At 38.7% G+C, this 20,604-nt stretch overlaps 1 protein-coding gene across 2 annotated transcripts; it reads left to right on the top strand.

Moving 5' to 3' along the window:
* On the top strand, nt 8,290–14,992 carry LOC110433543. Of its 2 annotated transcripts, XM_021455905.1 has the most exons (4): nt 8,308–9,116; nt 11,031–11,126; nt 14,523–14,609; nt 14,689–14,986. In XM_021455905.1, the coding sequence occupies exons 1-4, from the start codon at nt 8,948–8,950 to the stop codon at nt 14,715–14,717; spliced, it is 381 nt and encodes a 126-aa protein (XP_021311580.1). In that variant the 5' UTR covers nt 8,308–8,947; the 3' UTR covers nt 14,718–14,986. The 2 variants fall into 2 exon arrangements, 1 of the variants encoding a protein (XP_021311580.1); XR_002451011.1 differs by lacking the exon at nt 11,031–11,126 and having other exon boundaries at nt 8,290–9,116; nt 14,523–14,992.

Raw genomic sequence — 20,604 nt, 5'->3', positions numbered from 1 at the left:
CAACCCTGTTTAGAACTAGAACATGATGGCACATAAGAAGTAGGACTGGTTGGCTCGATTAGTAGGATCATGATTCATAACTCACGAGTTAGGTGAAAAGATAAGTACCCCTCACTTGGAGAAAAAGTATTATTGTAGATATATGTGTCACTTCAACTGACAAGAACAACCACGTTTAGAACTAGAACATGATGGCACATAAGAACTAGGACTAATTGACTCGATTAGTAGGATCATGATTCATAACTCATGAGTTAGGTGAAAAGATAAGTACCCCTCAATTCGAGAAAAAAGTACTATTGCAGATATATTGCCATAAAAGTCTCATGACCACTAAATACGCTACTAACTTAGAAGATATGCTAACATGACACAATATGATATTAATGAACGAAGAGATTATCAAAGTTTGATGGAGTAAAACCCCACTAAGACTAGCCTAAAATACATCCTTTTTCAGTTTAACCAAATTACTAATACTTAAGATACTAAATAAGTATCATTAGTTTGGACCATTAAATATATTTTCACAATATACTCATTCGAAATCATAATTGTTTGATATTATTTTCTATAAATTTATTTAAATTTAAAATAATATGATTAGAAAAGTTGTAGGGTTATATTTTTTGGGGGATGAATATAGAAGAAAAATTTAACATGTAATTGAGATTCTTAGTAACATACTACCTTGTGTAGATTATTTTAGAACATTTACAAAGCCTACAAAAGATACAGATTTAGTCATTAAGTTTTCAAACATTTGATTAGTGTATTTTTTTTTAAAAAAATCAGCTTTATGTTGTCTTCAAATTTTGCCAACGTAGTTTCTGATATATTTATTTTTTATGTTGCAGTTATACCTTATTATTTGTTCAAGAGAAAGCAGTGTTTAACTGTTTTCCCGTGCTAGAAGTTCGAGAAAGAAGCGTTGCGTGTAGCACTGGCATTAGCATCTACATTTAGCTTGAGACTAATCTTTGTTGTTTGCTCTAATTGCCATGGCTAGTCCCACACTCCTACCTAATCTTTGTTGTTTGCTCATTGTCATTGGTCCGCCGTTCCATTCATGGCTTCAACGTGGATGGATGAGGCGAGGAAAAAGGCAGCGAGGAAAAGATTGAAGTGGCGCTTCAGTGCTCCTGCTCCCCCACTCCCACTCGCAACAAGAGACAGAGACTACCACTACGCACATGGCTCAAAACACTTGTGAACTTTATTCCCGGACCTCAGTCCCCACTCTAAACAAAGATGAACGCGCGTTTCCATCTTCCAAAGCAACGTGTCTGAAAACTCTGGCTATATGCCTATATAACACTAGGTTTGCACGCTCCCTCCTCCAGCCATCCAGCCAGCTCACGCACACAACACAGCTCACGACCAGCGACAGAGCAAGCAAGAAAGCAAGCAAGCGGAGCAATGGAGTACTGGTACCCCTGCAACGGCAGCAGCGGCTGCAGCAAGGAGAAGAGGCCGCCGCTCAAGAGGGGCCAGCTCAAACTGCAGATCGCCAGGACCCTGCTCGGCAGCCTCGCGGCGCCGGTCGCCAAGAACCGGGATCGCGGCTTCGGGAGTTAATCAGTGGTAGGAGGAGTAGAGTAGAGTAGCTCATGCCGTCGAGGGGGTGCTTGTAATAGGGAATGTGCAATCTGATGAATTTTCCTCTTTAGAACAGGATGTGTTGGTGTCAAGTTTTGCCGCGTTCGTTCGTTATCCTTGCGCTCTTGCTCACCTTCAGCCTCTTGGTTGGCTCCTGCTAGAACAGAGCACCAAGCTTAAGAGCCCTGTTCTTGAATGAAGCAATGTAAGTAGAGCGAGAGGACTACAGTTCCTTGCTCTTCTTGTCTACAGCTACCAAGTTCTAACAGTCTACAGTTCTGCTATAGCCTAAAGCATTGCTTTGTGTGGTGTTTGGTGCTTAATTTCAAAACTGCAGTGATCAACAAATTAGCACTTACCAAAACTTATCCTACCATTAAAACATACTAATAGTCCTTAATGTATTTACTAATGACAAAGATTAGAAGACATTGAACAAGACAAGCTTGTCAACAGATTTTATGGGTAAGCTTGTTAGCTAGCATGTATAGAGAATATTTTCCCGTGATGGATATCCATGTCCAAGTCACCGACACCAAACATTGCTCATCCATGGACCACTATCTCTCATCCAGGGATATCCACCCTAACAAACACACCTCTATTGGTTGCATGTGTTGTTGGTGCTCGATTTGTTTTGTGCCTTTGGATTCTTCAGTCACTATACAAATACTATGTGTTAGTAGTATGTGAAGTTTGATCAAATTTATGTAAAAATCGCTATATTTATAATACAAAATAGGTACTGGCCTGGATTCATCATCCCATTTCACCTTAGATGAGACCTAAATTGACGATATCCCACAAGTCTTCCAATTGGAAAAAGAGTTCTTAGTAGAACCTTTCTCACAGGAGGAGTTTAGAGTTGCAATTTTCCAAATGGAACATAATAAGGCCCCCTGGCCCGATGGTTTTCCTCCAGAGTTCTATCAAGTTTTTTGGAACGTACTAAAAGATGACTTGATGGACTTGTTTCTGGATTTCCATCAAGGGAACCTGTCTTTGAGTCGCCTTAATTTTGGAACCATTATCCTTTTACCCAAGAAGGAGGATGCGAAGGTGATTCAGCAATACAGACCTATCTGTTTACTGAATGTATCCTTCAAAATCTTCACCAAAGTCGCAACTAACAGGTTAACTACCATAGCGAAGAAGATCATAAGACCCACTCAGACAGTCAGACTGCCTTTTTGCCAGGAAGAAATATACTGGAAAGGGCAGTAATTTTACATGAAACATTGCATGAACTTCATACAAAGAAGAAAGACGGGGTAATTTTTAAAATAGACTTTGAAAAGGCATATGACAAGGTTAAATGGAGTTTTTTACAACAGACATTGAGAATGAAAGGTTTTTCACAAAAATGGTGTCAATGGGTGAAAACATTTACAGAAGGAGGTAATGTTAATATTAAAGTTAATGACCAGCTAGGCTCCTACTTCCAAACAAAGAAAGGTTTAAGGCAAGGGGACCCCATGTCGCCCATACTATTTAATATAGTAGCGGATATGCTGGCTATACTCATTGCTAGAGCAAAAGCAGCAGGGCAGGTAGAGGGGGTCATTCCAAATTTAATACAGGAAGGGTTATCCATCCTTCAGTATGCGGATGACAGTTATCTTTATGAGTCATGATTTTCAAAAGGCAGTAAACATGAAATTGTTGCTGTGCACTTTTGAGCAATTGTCTGGCCTAAAGATAAACTTTCACAAAAGTGAAATTTTCTGCTTTGGCAAAGCAAAAGAACATGAAGAGTTTTATTCGCAATTGTTTGGCTGTGCGCTTGGAAAGTATCCATTTCGTTACCTTGGACTGCCTATGAACTCTAGAAAACTCAATAATAAGGACCGGAAGGAGATTGAGAATAGAATTGAAAAGAGGTTGAGTGGTTGGAAAGGGAAAATGCTTACAGTAGGGGGACGTTTAGTTTTAATAAATTTGGTGCTGACCAGTTTACCGATGTTTATGATGTCTTTTTTTGAACTACCAAGAGGTGTTCTTGAAAAAATAGACTGCTTTAGGTCCCGTTTCTTCTGGCAAAATGACCAACATAAAAAGAAATATAGATTGGCTAAATGGGAGGTTTTATGCCAACCTAGAGACCATGGTGGAATAGGCATATACAATTTGGATATTCAGAACAAGTGTTTGCTGAGCAAATGGCTCTTTAAATTGCTGAATGAAGATGGCATGTGGCAGGAACTGTTGAGAAATAAATACATCAAGGATAAGACTTTAGGGAGTTGTGTTAAAAAATCAATGGATTCACATTTTTAGAAAAGCTTAATGAACATTAAAGATTTGTTTATGGAATTTGGCTCGTTTAAGATCAATGATGGAAGTCAAACCAGGTTCTCGGTTGACACTTGGTTGGGTAATAAGCCGCTTAAAGACAAATTCCCTTCCTTATTTAACATTGTTAGAAGGAAACATGACTCTGTAGCACAAGTGCTTAGTTCAATCCCATTGAATATTTCTTTTAGAAGGAATTTAGTGGGGGCGAATTTAAGTGCGTGGAATAGGATCGTTGCTTCTATACATGATTTAAATTTAACGGAACATAGGGATGAGTTCATCTGGGGCTTATCTGCATCTGGAATTTTTACGGTCAAATCCATGTATGCTGCGTTAATTAACAATGGGGTTAGGGTGTCAAAAGATATTTGGCAAATTAAAGTACCGATGAAAATTAAAATATTTCTTTGGTACTTGAAGAAAGGTGTAGTCTTAACTAAGGATAACTTAGTGAAACGTAACTGGGATGGCGACAAACATTGTTGTTTTTGTCATGTTTCGGAGACCATTCAACGCCTATTCTTCGACTGCATTCATGCCAAGTTCTTATGGCGCGCTGTTCACTGTTTGTTTGGGTTGTCACCTCCAACTGGCGTGACTGACCTCTTTTTGCGCTGGTCGAAAATTGGAAATAAAATTTACAACTCTTTGTTATTAACAGCAGCTGCAGCGCTTTGCTGGACAATTTGGCTAACAAGAAACGAAGTGATTTTTGATAAATGTAGACCAAAATCTTTCTTGCAGGTACTCTTCAGAGGAACACACTGGCTTCGTCAGTGGGCAAATCTGCAGCGGCATGATGATCTTCGAGAGCAGCTGATCCATGTTGGAACTTACCTTGAGACATCAGCTCTGCATTTTTTTAGCGCCCGTGGATGGTTAGCTGCTACATATATTGGTCATGTTTAGTTCCAAAATTTATTTCGTTTTGCTTGGTCGATTTGTTGGCTGTCAAGAACTCTTTGTAATTATTGGTCTGATTCTATCAGTTGATAGAAGAAGCAGGATATAAACTATCCTTTATCTAAAAAATGAAACACACATATACATATATATTTGATATCATAACGTTAATGTTTTTAACATTAATACTTTTACCTATACAAAAAAATGCATCTAAAATCATATTCTTTTCTGGACAGGTATAGTATAAAGATAAGAGAAATCATGCAATTTTAGAATGAGGCAACGTGCCTTTCCTCTTTCTCCGTGGTGCCTGTCGTCCAACTACTGAACTGAACTGTGAGTAATAGAAGCCGATGAGTATCACGGAGGGGCCATAGCCATGCAACAACTCGAAGTAGCAGTCGCGGCCAAAGATTGAACCGTCCTCCTCGTCCGTTTCGTCGTGCAGCTTCTGCAGCGTTGAATCATTTGGTTGCATCACCCACTAACGCCTCCGGCAGTCCGGCCTCCCGCCTTCCCATGGGCTTAACCTAGACAAATTATCCGATACCCGTTACCGTACCCGAATTATCCAGACCCAAACTTGAGGTACCCAATCCTAAATTCGGATAACAAGTTTGATTACCCGAAATTAGTTTGAGTAATTTGGTTAATATCCCCCGGTACCCGAATTACCCAAATATTTGTCTATGTCTTTGTATTTATCATGTGTTGTTAGTTAAACATTAGAATTTATCAATTTATTAGAATATAATTCTCTTTTTTAAACAAGTGACCGTAATATATTATTCTCTACAAAATGCTATTGAAATTCTATACAAATTGCTGCTGAAATTATATATAAATTGCTATTGAAATTTTGTGCAGTGTGTTGTCTTATGAAAATTCAGGTAAATCGGGAATACCCGAACCTAAACCTGAATTGTCGAGTACCCAAAATTGCGGGTAGTGTTTTTCGAGACTAATATTGGATAACAATTTTTATTACCTGAAATTTTAATTACTTAAATTACCCGATTCGAAAAAAACGGGTACCAAACGCCCAGGCTTCAGATGGGCTTGCCGCCCGACGCTGACACGTCCAATAGAATAGCATACCCGGGTGATCCGAGTCCGATGCAAACTCACAAGTCACAACGCCGCACAGGCAATCCATGGATCAGGACGCTCTGCAACGGGACTGCCTCTGCGTATCCATTGATAAACTAATTTAGACGAATTGATAAACTAATGTTGTGCGTAATAACACAAGACTACTATAATACTTTAGGTGGCCCTTCTGAAGTTCTGATGATATAGATCAGCCCGCATTTGTTATACATATAAATAAAAGCATATCTGACCATTTTACCACTGGGATGCAAAAACTCTTGGTATCACTGCTGGATATAAGAGATCTCAATAGTGATAATTGCAATAAAAGCATAATGTATTTATTCAGTGATAGTACTAGGCTAATGCTGCGCACGAGAAAAAAGAGTTTATGGACAATTCATAGCTAGGATGAAAAACCAGAATGAAGTGATGGGACTGGATGCAATACGATAAATTTTATGCACTATTAATAATAATTAAAATCCATCATTTCCGTGTCATGTTGAAAGACAGGAACAACCCCTAGGTTACGACCAGAACACGATGGCATATTAAGGCCAGTCTCAATGCATAGTTTCATGGCACAGTTACCAAAACTATAAACTAGGTAACCGAGCCATAGGAGTTTCATGGGGATGAAACTCCTCTCTCATCTCATGAAACTCCTTCATTTAATGACCCTGCCAAGTCAGCAATTTTGCTTATGTGGCACCCTATTTAATGTGCATGACACTCTCATGAAACATGCATTGAGACTGGCCTAAGAAAACTAGTAACGATTGGCTCGATTAGGACAGCTTCTGTGAGATATCATGAGAGTTTGATGTGCATAATATTGATGTGGCATAATATAAATGAGGAGTGGTCACAAAAGTTTCATGGAATAGAATGAGTTTTATGGGGAAGAACTACATTGTTTCAATTATATGAGTCTTATAAATAGAGATATGGAATCTTCATTAAAATTGGCCTTAGTAGGATCAAAATTCACGACTCACAAGTTAGGTGAAAATATAAGTACTGCCTCACTTTCAGGAAAAAAAGTACAATTATAGCTATAACATCATAAGAGTTTCATGAGCATTAAATAAGCACTAGATTAATAAAAATGCTAAAATGACATGGTATTAATGAAGAAAGGGACTACCAAAGTATTATGTGTGTAAAATAGCACAATATTATTTGATAATTAAATAATAATATTTAGTACTAATATTTATATATATAAATTTGGTCAAACCAAAACTGCCTGACTCCGGAAAAACTAAGAGTTTCGAGTTTTTTCATCGAGCTAGTACAACTTTATTCCGGGATCTCGGCTGATAAAATGAAGAACGCGCATTCTCAATTCCCATCGGACGCAACAAGTACTAGAACCTCAGCTATAAAAACATACACCCCCTGCACAAACCATCCATCCATCCGGCTCTTGTTTTCTCCACCAGCAACGCTTACGGGCTAGTAGAGAGAAAGGAAGTGGAGAAGCTTTGCAATGGAGAGTGGGTACCCCTGCAACGTCCGTGGCTGCAACAAGGAGAAGAGGCCACCGCTCAAGAGGGGCCAACTCAAGCTTCGCATAGTTAGGACCCTGCTGGGCAGCCTCATGGCACTTGCCGCCAAAAACAAGTGTTTTAGCTTTGCTAAATAAGCGATCAGGGTGCTTACGGTAGCAACAATTAAACCCAGTTTGAGACTGAGGATATGCATCCTTATCTTGTGCGCCTCATATAGAGATTGCAGACCGAAGAGTTCATATTTTCCTCTTTGATTTGGTATCTTTTCTTGCTAAGTTTTACCTGTTTTATTGCTTCTCCTCTTTTGCTCACCTCTCTTGTAATGCATCTTTGTAACATCCCTGATGTTACGAACACTAAAACTGGATCATGTCATCATAAGCATTGCAAAGCATATTTGTTGAGCACATCATTATGCATCAACTTAAAAATAAGTTTATTTTGGTTGATTGTGCTTAGGGAATTAAAGTGTGTTTATCGTGCTTGTGATAGTTGTTTAATCCCTAGCTAAGGAGGGTGGTAAGGGAATAGCTAAGAAAAACCCCTAATTTCAACCCCAGTTTTTGCCCCCTTTGGTGCAATTTGAAAACTAAGCAAAATTTGAGGTTGAGTTAAAAAGCAAAGTTGTAGATCTTGTCAAGATGTACAACTTTAGTGTTTTGAGTTTTTGAAGTTTCAGTACAAAATTCAAAGTAATTTTGAAAATACAGATTTCCAGAAATTGTCCCCTTTTCCAATTTGAATCCCTAATTCAAAACCTATTTGGAATCTTGAAAAGTGGCCAACATAAAAGTTGTAGATCTCAAAAAGTTAAACAACTTTCATGTTGGGAATTTTTCAAGTTGTTTTGAAAAATCAAAAGTAATTTTGGAATTTCTAATCTGCCCCAATTCAAAATTGGAATTTTTCCAATTTGAGATTTGAATTTCAAACTGTTTGGCTCAAATTTGTCCCTTTCCATTTAAAATCAGCCTTGGACCCTTAAAGATGTTTTGTAGCATTCAAAATCCTGAACAAGTTTCATTTTGACAGAAATTTGACTTCTATTCAAAATTTGGAAGTAATTTAAAAAAAACAGCGAAGGAGGAGATAAGGCCAGCTACAGTAGCCGGCCAATGGCCGCTCGCCTGCTTCACCTCCCGGTCACTGCCGAGTCGCCGTGCTTGATTTGCCGCCTTTCACGCATGCGACACGCAGCTGGGTGACGTAGCAAAGACGAGCAGGAGCTGGCAATCGCTGACCGCCGTGTCCTTCTTCCATTTCCCTTCCTCTGTTTCCGCAGCCAGGCAAAGCTCGTCGCGTTGCCGTGCTGTTGCTGCTGCCGCTGCCATGCCACTGCTATACCACAACCCAACGATCCATGGACACAACTTCGCATCACTCTTGCGCTTTTGCTGAGTCTTCTTGCGCGGCCTCGCACCATCGGAGTCAGCCTAGAGCCGCCATCTTCTTTCTACGGTCTAGAGCACCGCCGAGCTCCACCTCCGCGTGGCCACGCTCCTGCAGACCACCTCCGACCGAGTAGAGGACACCATAAAATGCGCATGAGTCCGAGAAAGCTCCCTCACCACTCCGTTGCCACAGATACGCATCCCACCGTCGAAACCGCAAGCTCCGACGAGCTTCCTCTGTTTTCAGCTCGCGCTAGGGACCTCGTGCAACAATTTGATGTTTCTCAGGGGTCTAATTGCAGAGACTGTGACTCAGGTGAATAGTGCTATAAGGACTTGTTTGTAGATGTTTTGTTAAATCTTTGAAAATTCATATCTGGAGTTTGGTAGCTCCAATTTTGGTGAACCAAATTTTGTTGTGCTCCTTGAAATGTCTAGTTTTTATTAAAAATATGGAACTGACTATGTTTTGTAGTAAAATAATTAGTTATGATTTATGCCTTTTAATTATGTTTAAAAAGGAGAAATTCATATCTAATTCTGTGTAGCTCCTATGGGCCTGAAATTTTTTTGGTGTTCTTATGATGCTATGTGAGTGTTACAGTAAAGATTTCATGTTCAGTGTATGATAGATGGTTAAGTTATTAATTTATCTTGTTTAGTGCTTATTAAATAGTTTAAAATTAAACTAAAAATAAATAAATGTAAAATATGGTTCCTGTACCTTTATATGAGGTTGTTATATCATATAGGTACATAATTTAGCTATGTGTTTGTAGAAAATGTCGAGTTTCTTATTTATCTTGCTGTTACATGCTTCCTTGTGATGGAAATTTATCTTTTTCATGGAAATTGCTATACTTATCCAAATGGCATGAAACTTATACAGTAGATTTTGGAGAGCATATATGAGCTGCTGTAGTTTTCTCAGAATTTACTGTGTACTTTTGATATATGGTTATTGCTTTGTCTATTTACCTAAATAAATTAATAAAAACATGAAAGGAATTTATTTAGGGATGACCATGATGTTTTCTAGTATCTCTTTGAGGTATTTCAACTATTTGTGAGCTGGGTTTTGCCCAGGTCCAAGTTTGAAACATTAATGAAATGTTATTTGTCTATAATTAATTTATTAGTGATTTCTGGACAGTTTCTGGAACCTTATGAATTGCTCTAGGAAGATAATGTTGGATGTGAAACTTGTCTATAACAAAGTTGTATAGAATTCATGTATCTAGCTGGTGTTAAATTTTGGTGGCATTTGGCCCTATAGTTTCTGAGTTATGCCTGTTTAAATTTAAGTTTCGGAAATGGTTCCTCTCTGTCAAATTCTAGATCAGTTTCTGTAGTTGTGCAATTTCAACCTACTAAACTTATGAATCATGCTTTCATGATAAAAGATGAATTGTAGTAATTTTCATAAGCTTTCCAAAATGTTATGGATCATGACTTTTGGTGATCTAGAACTCTGGTTATAGATGTATGAAGCTTAATGTCTGATTCTGTCCAAGGTCTGGACAGAATTGTTTATTCATACTGTTTGGCCATGTTATCTATTAAATCAGTTCTCGAAGATAATAACAAAGTTGTAGAAAATTATCTAAGCTTTCCAGAAAGTCTAATATCATCTTTATTGGATGTTTGGATCTCTAATTATGGTTGAATGAAGTTGTGTATATGCTGCTGTCCTGGTTTTGTGTGCAAATAGAATTGTTTGCTTTTAGCTAGCCTTTACTTAAATAATGAGTAACTTAATTTCCAAATTATAATTTGAGTGCTTTTGGGATTGTGTGATGACCTGAGGTCATTATCTTTTATGACCTTTGGCATTTAATTATTGTTTGATGTTAATACTTAATTACTGCCATTAATATTTAATTAAGAATTGATTAAGATAAATAGAAAACCTAATCATTTTAGGTTTTGATTGATCTTTGGGATTGATTGACAACCAGTGGTTACTTGGCATGATATGCTCCCTGGTTAAGGATTCTTTCATGTAAATGATCTTTGTTGCTTAATAACTACACAACATTGCTTAATGAAGATGATAAAATTTGCTTAGTAGTAATCTATGCTTTGATAACTAAGTTAGTTTATTTCTATACCGTGAAGGTAAGTTGTACTCGAGGTAGTTATGATTGTTGTTATCATCCAAGAACATGTAACCTGTCTTTATCATGTCATGAACATCTCATTGATCATGCATATGCACTTCTACGTGTAGACTACGCTCCGGAGGAATCTGATCCTCAATGGGTTGCTTCCGAGTTTGTGAATCCATCTGGTTTTGCTGAGTTGTCGGACTTTCCTTCCGGTCAAGGCAAGCCCCGGACATTAAACCCTATCCTTGTATTTTCATAAAGTTATTTATATCACTTGAGTTAATATGATGCATTAGGTGAATAGGAGTTGAGTGAATCCTATTTGCTGCATTATCTACCTTGATGATTTCAATATTTACCTTGATACTTGCTTTATGAAAATGTTTAGTATGCTTAGCCCTGCTTATTAGATAAGTTTTCAAATGAAAGAGTTTGAAGGGTTGTTGTGGCATACTTTTATGGTCAATAATGTTTCAACTTGAGACCGGTCGGTGGACTTGCTTTAAGAATGGAGTCTTAAAGTAGTGTCTCCAACTGTGTCGATTAAGGACCGTACCGTTGATTGGCCTGTTGTGATTGAGAACTTTGAGTACAGCCCACATGCGGCGGTAAGCCTTACCTATAGCTATTCCGATACTTGAGAACGGCTAACCGCGTACTGGGAGTGGAGAGATGGCGAGAGTAGCGTGTACCCACCTTACGGATCTGAGATGACCGGGAAACATCTAGATTGGCTGTAGGATGGTGGTGTACTGTACTCTCGGGTGACGCTGGACCCGTTCTTGTATGGGAGGATCTATAGAAAAGGTTGACATATGCAAGATTAAGTTCTACATATGTCGTGTGGTACTGAATCCCCAGCTGGGTTTAATCGATTCGAATCGCCGTGTTTCCTCGGATATGGAGCCTCAATCCTCGTACCATCATCGTAGTAATAAGTGAATCTTGGTATAAGAAAGATATGGTTTACTTATGAAAGTTTGATAATAGTTTTGATTAGTCATAAATGATGATCTTGAGTTAAAACTTGAAAGTAGGTTTTACTCTTAGTAAGCTTTTATGCAAAAGAAATGCTTTGATCTTGCTAAAGCTTTACCTTGAATCCCTATAGCCTGCATACCTGAGTCTTCACCTCTTTTATAGTCGGTTAAGTCTTGTTGAGTACTTTTGTACTCAGGGTTTTATAACCCCTGTTGCAGGTGCTGACTTAGACTGCTAATGGAGGTCATGTCGGTGGGCGCGACATGATTTATCCATCTCTTCTACCTTAGAAGCTTCACCTAAGATGCTTCCGCTACTCTATACACCTTTTGGAAATTTAGTTAAGTTTATACTTCATCATATGTTGTAAATTAAGTTATAAATCTTCCGCACTCTGATGTAAGTTATTTTTGTAACAAATGTTGTAATGTTGTGGTAACTCCATGTTGATCCTGTACGAGTTAAAATGTGGATGATTCGGGGTCCTCCGAGGGCACCCGACAGACTTCTTGAGTCATTTGGAACTCGTGCACGCTGATCAGAAGTCTTTGAGACAATGATGGGTGCATGTGGGCCACTTAATTCAGGAGGTTCTGCCACAATCTTCAAACTCCCATCTTTTGAATTAAGCAATCCCGTGGCACCACTTGTGCAATCCATGAATCACAATTCTCTACAACTTGAACTACATATGCTTATTTGATGATAAACTAATGTAGCAGCATAACAAAAGGCTATCAAAATACTTCTCATCTAGGTGGATGATAATGATATCCATTTAAATAAATTTTGGTTAATTTTGCAATGTTGTGGATCTACCATTGAAACCTACCACCATAATATTTTCTTTTCTATTTGCTTCCTTTAGATATGTCTTCAGTGAGTTATCATGCCTTCATATAGTGGTGGAGCGTGGGGATTAATTAAGGGGGTAGAGGCTAAATTGTTCAATAAAATTAATGTATAATTTATTGCAAGAGGTTGTTGATGCAAATGCCTTGTATTTATGCAATATATATCTACAAAACAATCTACTTTTAAGCTCTATACAAAGAATACTAATACTTTTTCCATATAGTGCAACCTAGTTTAGAGAACAAATGAGGTATACATGGGGAAAGGACCTAGTTTCACCTCTGAGGCTCCACCAGTGTTGTCATAGGATTCCATCTTTGAATAGCCCGTGTAATATGCTTTTGTTTGAACCTAGAGCTTGAGCTAGAGACCATAAAATAGACCTTCTATGGAATGGAATTGTTTAAACGTGTGATACATCAGCTTTTCAACCTTTCTTGGGCTTTCTACTTTGAGTTGGAGAAACATTCTTTGACCTAGTTTCGACATTTGCATTTACATGTCCATCTTCATTGCTTGAGTCATCCAACTCTTAGTGGAACACGATGCCCACTTCCTCGCCACACTCATGCATATCCTACTCCATGACCTTAAAGTAGGCATCAAAACAAGCTCCAAGTTAGTTGTTTAGTGCATATTGCCATTCACATAATATGTGCATTCGATAGTGGATTCTTGTTTTTTTATTTTCTATTATGCATGCATTTGTAAAATATATGTGGGCATCATAAGAAAAGCAAGTTAGTTTTGATTATAATATTTTATCCCATTCATTAAAAGGATAACAACAATGGAATGCATCTTTTCCTTCTTTGTGCAATCCATTTAATTCAAATCAAATTGTGTTGTTGTTTGATATCTTGTTCACATAATGAAAAGAGCTTAATGCCAAGTATTTAGTGTATGATAGATCTTAGTGTTATGATAAGAAAGAATTGTATTGTCCAAGCATTTAATTTGGTTCAATATTTGTTTAATTGACATTGCTACTACTATTGATTAGTATATATTTGATTATTTTATTTGTTTTTTATAATACTTTTTTACTACTCAAAACACATAGACAATTATGCTCATTTGATCGATAGTTGAGAACATAGAGACAATTATGCTCATTTGGTTTAATAATTTTAGGAATTTAAACATATGTCTATCATGACAAGTATAAATCAACCTAGTGTGGTAATTCTTTACTATGAATCAAGCTCCATGTCCCTAGACCAAAAGAGCTATTTCTATGGTGGAACAACGAAGATATGTTGGCACCACAAAACCACCCACTTATGTACACCAAGTCATTTTAAGTCTTGTGTGAACTTATATGTCATCTGATGAAAACAAAATTATTGTGCATAATTATGAAAAACAAACAACATTAGTGTATGTTACTGATCATATTCTGTTGCATTTCTTTATACTGGGTAGAAACTTGTAAATTGGTATCAAAATCATCTTGTTCATCATGAACATCAAATGTGACATCTCCATCTGCTTGGTATTCATCATCAATAGGCTACACATGAGGTCCATACGGCTTGCTCACTTTTAACATCAGATGCACTATGGTGTAGTAGCACAACTACTATATAATATAATATTTTGTAGCTAGCTACACTATAATATATATATATATATATATATATATATATATATATATATATATATATATATATATATATATATATATATATATCAAATTTGATTCTTGCACTCATATCACTTAGAGATGAAGTTATGAGAGATCTTATCTGAACCGATTCCTTCTTGTTGCCTTCCAGAAAATCTCATCCCCAACAAGTTGAGCTTGCTGCGCTTATTGATTTGGAAGGGTTCTTCCTCAATTGGTGGCTCCCCATTCAAGTCTGGTTAGGCCTCATGGATTTAGAAGGGTACTTTGCCTGGTGGCTCATCATTTAAGTCTGCTAATGTCTCTCCTTGATCTAGCGGTTCTACATTTAGGTCAAAAGCTATAGGTGCTACTCTGCATGGCGAGGAGGAATAGAAGGAGGAAACGGAAGGAGTAATCTAGTGTCTACCAAGCTTTTATAGGCTGGCAAATTTTTAATTTGACTATTGTTTGCTTCCATGTTTAAATGTGTATTCATTGTGTGGCTATTATTGGACCGCACGTGTTGGTTACCCAGGTGTCTGAGCCATTATATAATATTAAATATTTTGTATTTATGGAGAATCATTCATATGCAATGATTGCCTCTCGTGTAACTCTGGGAACAATACAATAGGAAAGAATATAGTAGGAACATGTGTGTAATTATGTCTGCACTAATCTAACCTCAAAACTTGAGAATACTACTAACGTAACATCACAAATCTAGTTGGAGATAGAGACGCTGGAGAATTAGCATCTATATTTGGCTTTACTAGTAATTAATTGCCATGAGGATAATCCATCCATAATCTCGTTGGTTACTCATTAGCATGCTTATTATTTCATGGATGCTTGAGATCCCATTCTATGGAAATAAATGTAGGTTATGACTTTTATAATGGCTCCCTAATGATGAAGTTTGGGAAGAGGTAGTGACATATAGCTAGCTAGACCGTGAAGTGATGTTGCAACCTCACTCGCTGCTGAGAGAGAACTATATGGTTCAAAACAAGTCTTGCAATACATCTGTCCTAAAATGAATGCAAATCTAATCTAAGATTGAGTCAAGCTTTCTTAAATTTAATCAAACTAGCAAGTTGGCCCGTGCAAATAGAACATTTTTAGTTTCATTATTGTAGAATTTGGATTTTTAAAATGAATATCATTTTTGCAAATAGTTTTTGTTTATTTATTCTAATGATGCACTTTTACCCTATATTTCATCATGAACTCTAATTTTGACTTAGAGCTATTGTCATCTTTCATGCCTTCCTATTAATTATTGTCTTGTGACTGTGTAATTTCAGTTGAGGCCAAATCATGGAGAATTCGGCCTCATCATGATGAGCTATATTGGCAAAAAAAAACCATTTTCCAAGCCTTTATCCAGGTCGTGGGCTGTAGATTTAAATCTGAGATGATATTGCATCTTCTACTATGGACCTATAGTTTTACTTTTTCTCCCTATAGTATCATTTGTTTTGTCACAATGCTTTTTATGTCTTGGAGCCATTTGCTAGGAGTCCAACAACAACGTGTGGTGCCACATAATCATGAGTCAGCTTAACAGACAATTTATGTAGTGAGTTGTCCTTTTAGTTCTCTCCTAGTAACTCATAGTTCCTCAACAAAATGAAGCGCTCGAGAAAAAGAGTTTACAAACAATTCACTGCTTGAAAGAAAAAAGGCAGAATGAGGTGATGCCATGATGGGATGGGATGCAGTACGATATTTTTGTGCCGCCATTGATTATTAAAGCCCACCATTGTTGTATCACGTCAACATGCAAGAACAAACCCATTTAGAACTAGAACATGATGACACATGAGAACTAGGACTGGTTGGCTCGATTAGTAGGATCATGATTCATAACTCATGAGTTAGATGAAAAGATATATACCCCCCTTACTTCGAGGAAAAAGTACTATTGTAGCAGTTTCATGACCACTAAATAAGTTACTAACTTAGAAGATATGCTGCCATGACACAATATAATATTGATGAATGGAGAGATTATCAAAGTTTGATGGAGTAAAATAAGCTTTACACGAATGGAACCCACTGAGACTAGCTTAAAACCATCCTTTTTCTGTTTAACCAAATTACTAATACTTATTATACTAAATAAGTCATTAGTTTTCACCATTAAATATATTTTCATAATATACTCATTTGAAATCATAATTGTTTGATACATTTTTCTATAAATTTATTTAAATTAAAAATAATTTGATTAGACAGAATGTAGGGTTGTATTTTTTTTTGGGGGGGGGGAGTGGATATAGAAGAAAATTGTAATATGCAATTTAGATTCTTAGTAACATACTACCTTGTCTAGATTCTTTTAGAACATTTTCGAAGCCTACAAAAGACACAGATTCAGTCATTAAATTTTCAAACATATGATTAGTGTAATTTTTCAAAAAAAAAACAGCTTTATGTTGTCTTCAAATTTTGCCAACATAGTTTATGATATATATTTTTTGTTGCAGTTAAACCTTATTATTTGTTGAAGAGAATAGCGGTGTTTAACTGTTTTCCCGTGCTAGAATTCGAGAAAGAAACGCTGCCTGTAGCACTGGCATTAGCATCTACATTTAGCTTGAGACTTAAATTGCTTTTACATAATAACCTCTAATTGCCATGAGGCTAGTCCCACACTCCCACCTAATCTTTGTTGATTACTTATTGGCCCACCGTTCCATTCATGGCTTCAGCGTGGATGGATGAGGCGAGGAAAAAGGCAGCGAGGAAGAGAGTGGAGTGGCGCTGCAGTGCTCCTGCTCCCACTCCCATTCGCTCCAAACAAGAGCAGCACATGGCTCAAAACATTTGTGAGCTTTATTCCCGGACCCCAGGTCTACTCTGCAGAAAATCAAACAAAGAAGAACGCGCGTTTCCACCTTCCAAAGCAACGTGTCTATAAACTCTGGCTATATAACACTAGGTTTGCACGCTCCCTCCTCAAGCCATCCATCCAAGCTCACGCACACAACACAGCTCACGACCAGCGACAGAGCAAGCAAGAAAGCAAGCAAGCGGAGCAATGGAGTACTGGTACCCCTGCAACGGCAGCAGCGGCTGCAACAAGGAGAAGAGGCCGCCGCTCAAGAGGGGCCAGCTCAAGCTGCAGATCGCCAAGACCTTGCTCGGCAGCCTCGCGGCGCCGGTCGCCAAGAACCGGGATCGCGGCTTCGGGAGATAAGCAGTGCTAGCATCAGGAGTAGAGTAACTCGCTGAGGACATGCGCCGAGGTCGAGGAGTGCTCGGAATGCAATCTGATGAGTTTTCCTCTTTAGAACAGGGTGTTTTGGTGTCAAGTTTTGTCCCGTTCGTTCGTTGGTTCGTTCTCCTTCCGCTGTTGCTCACCTTCAGCCTCTTGGTGGCTCCTGCTAGAACAGAACACCCCCTGTTCTTGAATGAAGCAAATGTACGTAGAACCAGAGGTCTACAGTTCCTTGCTCTTACATGAGTACATCTACCAAGTTCTAAAAGTCTGCAGTTGTTCTGCTATACAGCCTATAGGCTATAGCATGGTTTTGTACGGTATTTGGTGCTTAATTTCAGAACGGCACTGCACTTGAGGCAATGGATGTTTGATGTTTCCCCTCTATCACCGTGCTCTCCGAATCTAGCAGTGCCGAACTGAAGTAGTAATAATCAAAAGCGATGATGCTACTACAAGGGCCATTTCATTTCGCAGACAAACGCATGTATGTAAGTTTGCTCCATCCTTCATCGTCTCCCGGCCTCCGCCGCGTCGATTCGTCAGATTCCGCTGGTAACCGATCAGCTGCCACGCGTTGAGCTGATCGTGCCGTGCGGGTGCCACCTCTGCTTATCTGACGATAATCTAATGTTAACAAAGAAAAAATCAGGGTACTTTGTGTGGCTCTTTGGGCAAACCAATCAACCTTCAATTGTTTTGTGCATCTTTATATCGTTTAATATTGACTTGCAAATCTTATGCAGTACTACCAGTACGAGATATCCGAGATCTCGACAGTGTAAAGTTACTAAAGTAATCCCTTAAAAGCTATCCATGTTTGTTCCATATGATATGATACTATGAACACTAGAGCTTAAAATATTTCGACAGAGACACGCACTCTCCTTGCTAATCATCCGCAAGAGAAGCTCTGCAACTGAACAGAGTGGTGGCTGCACTGGAAAATTAGCATACCACAAGAAAAGAAAATCGGGATATGGGGATAGGATGCATATATAATACAGCGAAGTAATGTAATGGTTAATCATTAACCATCATGTGTCGCATCGCCACTCGCCAGGCAGGAATTCCACTACAATCACGATTTATTAGGCTAAAAGATAGCTCATTGAGATTACACGGCTGGTGAAAAGTATGTGCAAGGTGAAACCTCTCCAATCATGATACAGGCTGTTTTAGGATGTCGACACTCTCATGCGTTGTTTAGCTCCAGTACATATACTGCTTTCTTTGCAACTGGGATTAGACACCACCATTATACTCAACCCAAGCCAGAATTCCAGATCTATACCGGAATCTCACAAGGACATGGTGTAAGGTATTACTCATCACCTAGTGCCTTTATAGATACTACCTCCATCCCAAATTATAAGTCATTCCAAGAATTTTAGAGAGTCAAAACATTTCAAGTTTTATCAAAATTATAGAAAAATTTATAAAGATTTATGAGATCAAGTAGATATACTATGAAAATACTAATGATACTTAGTTGGAATCATAAATATTATTATTTTACCATATAAATTTTGGTTAAACTTGTGATGCTTTGACTCTTCAAGATTCTTAGAATGACTTGTAATTTGGGATGGAGTAAGTATTTAAGTTCTATGTGCATATCTCTACAACAAGAACCATCCCCTAATGAAGAAGCAAAAAATCCCCACCACCAGATCCTAGTAAGCATGTATCTTTAAGCCCATTACTGGTTTGAGAAGGTTTGGCGGCAATAATTCTTTCAAATAGCCTGCATAGTTTTGCAATCATCTCATTTGACTCTCCATCATTTCCAACAAAGCTCAAAACTTTTAGCGCATTGCGTTGTGCGTTGTGCAAGACGAACATTTTGATGAACCAGCTATCCATCATAGGACTTACGCCGCCACCTTTGCTATCATGGAGGATGCTGAAGGTGGATGTATAGAGGAGAAGCTGCCTCTATCAGAGGATGTTTTCTTTGTACTATCCTTGAACAAAAGGAGACGCCGGAGCATGCATCCCGAGGCGCCATTTGCATCTTTATTTATCATGAGATCTTTGCCTAGTTCCTATTTGCCACGAGGGCATGAGGCTAATCCCTCCCTAATCCTGTTTTCTGTCCCTTCACGGATGCTTCGAGTGACCCCAACTCTGAAAAGGTGCGCGGGTGGGAACTGCGAGTGTGAGAAGTCAAGCGACGTACTCCCACTCCCACTAGCAACAGAGAGAACCACATGGCTCCAAACAAAACAAGCCTGCACTGCAACTTTATTCGCCGGCCCCAGGAAATGGATGAACAAACATTTAACAAAGAAGAACGTGCGTTTCCACCTCCTTTCTCCCTACGCAACAACAACATGCCTGAAAGTTCCGGCTATAAAAATGCACGCTGCCTTGCACACCACTCCCCACCCAAGGCCAAGTAGCCACTAGCCAGCCAGCTCTCGCCTTCTCCACCAGCAGCGCAGGCCACCGGGAGCTTCAGCAACGAGGAGAAGCTCACGCACAGATCGAGAGCGAAGCGAAGAAGGTAGAAATGGAGTACGGGTACTCCTGCAACGGCAGCGGCGGCAACAAGGAGAAGAGGCCGCCGCTCAAGAGGGGCCAGCTCAAGGTGCAGATAGCCAAGACCCTGCTGGGCAGCCTCGTGGTGCCGGCCGGCGCCGCCAACAGGGAGCGCAGCTTCGGGAGATGACTTCAGATGTCTAGTGTGTCGTGTCGTGCTTGACGCAGGGATTGTGCAAACTGATGTGTTTTTCCCCCCCTTTATTAGTTTGGTAGTTGTAGGGTCAAAATTTTGCCCCTTTCGTTCCCCCATATGCAGCTTAGAGCTCTGTTGAGTGAAGCAATGTGGAGAGAGATGTATATTGCTCTTTGTTGTTTTACTATGTACAAACTAGTACAGAGCAATATAAGTTATCATGATTTGGCTGGTAATTTGGCGGCTAATTTCTGAACCGTGTTGTAGTGCAGATCGAATTGGGTTTTACCTTTCCTGAATCCTGCTTCGTTCGTCCAACTCTCATCAACTTAGGCCTTGTTTACT

Source organism: Sorghum bicolor, chromosome 3, assembly GCF_000003195.3.
Source record: "Sorghum bicolor cultivar BTx623 chromosome 3, Sorghum_bicolor_NCBIv3, whole genome shotgun sequence".
Classification (NCBI taxonomy): Eukaryota; Viridiplantae; Streptophyta; class Magnoliopsida; order Poales; family Poaceae; genus Sorghum; species Sorghum bicolor.
Note: the sequence above shows the minus strand (reverse complement) of the source record. Positions and strands in the feature narration are given on the sequence as shown.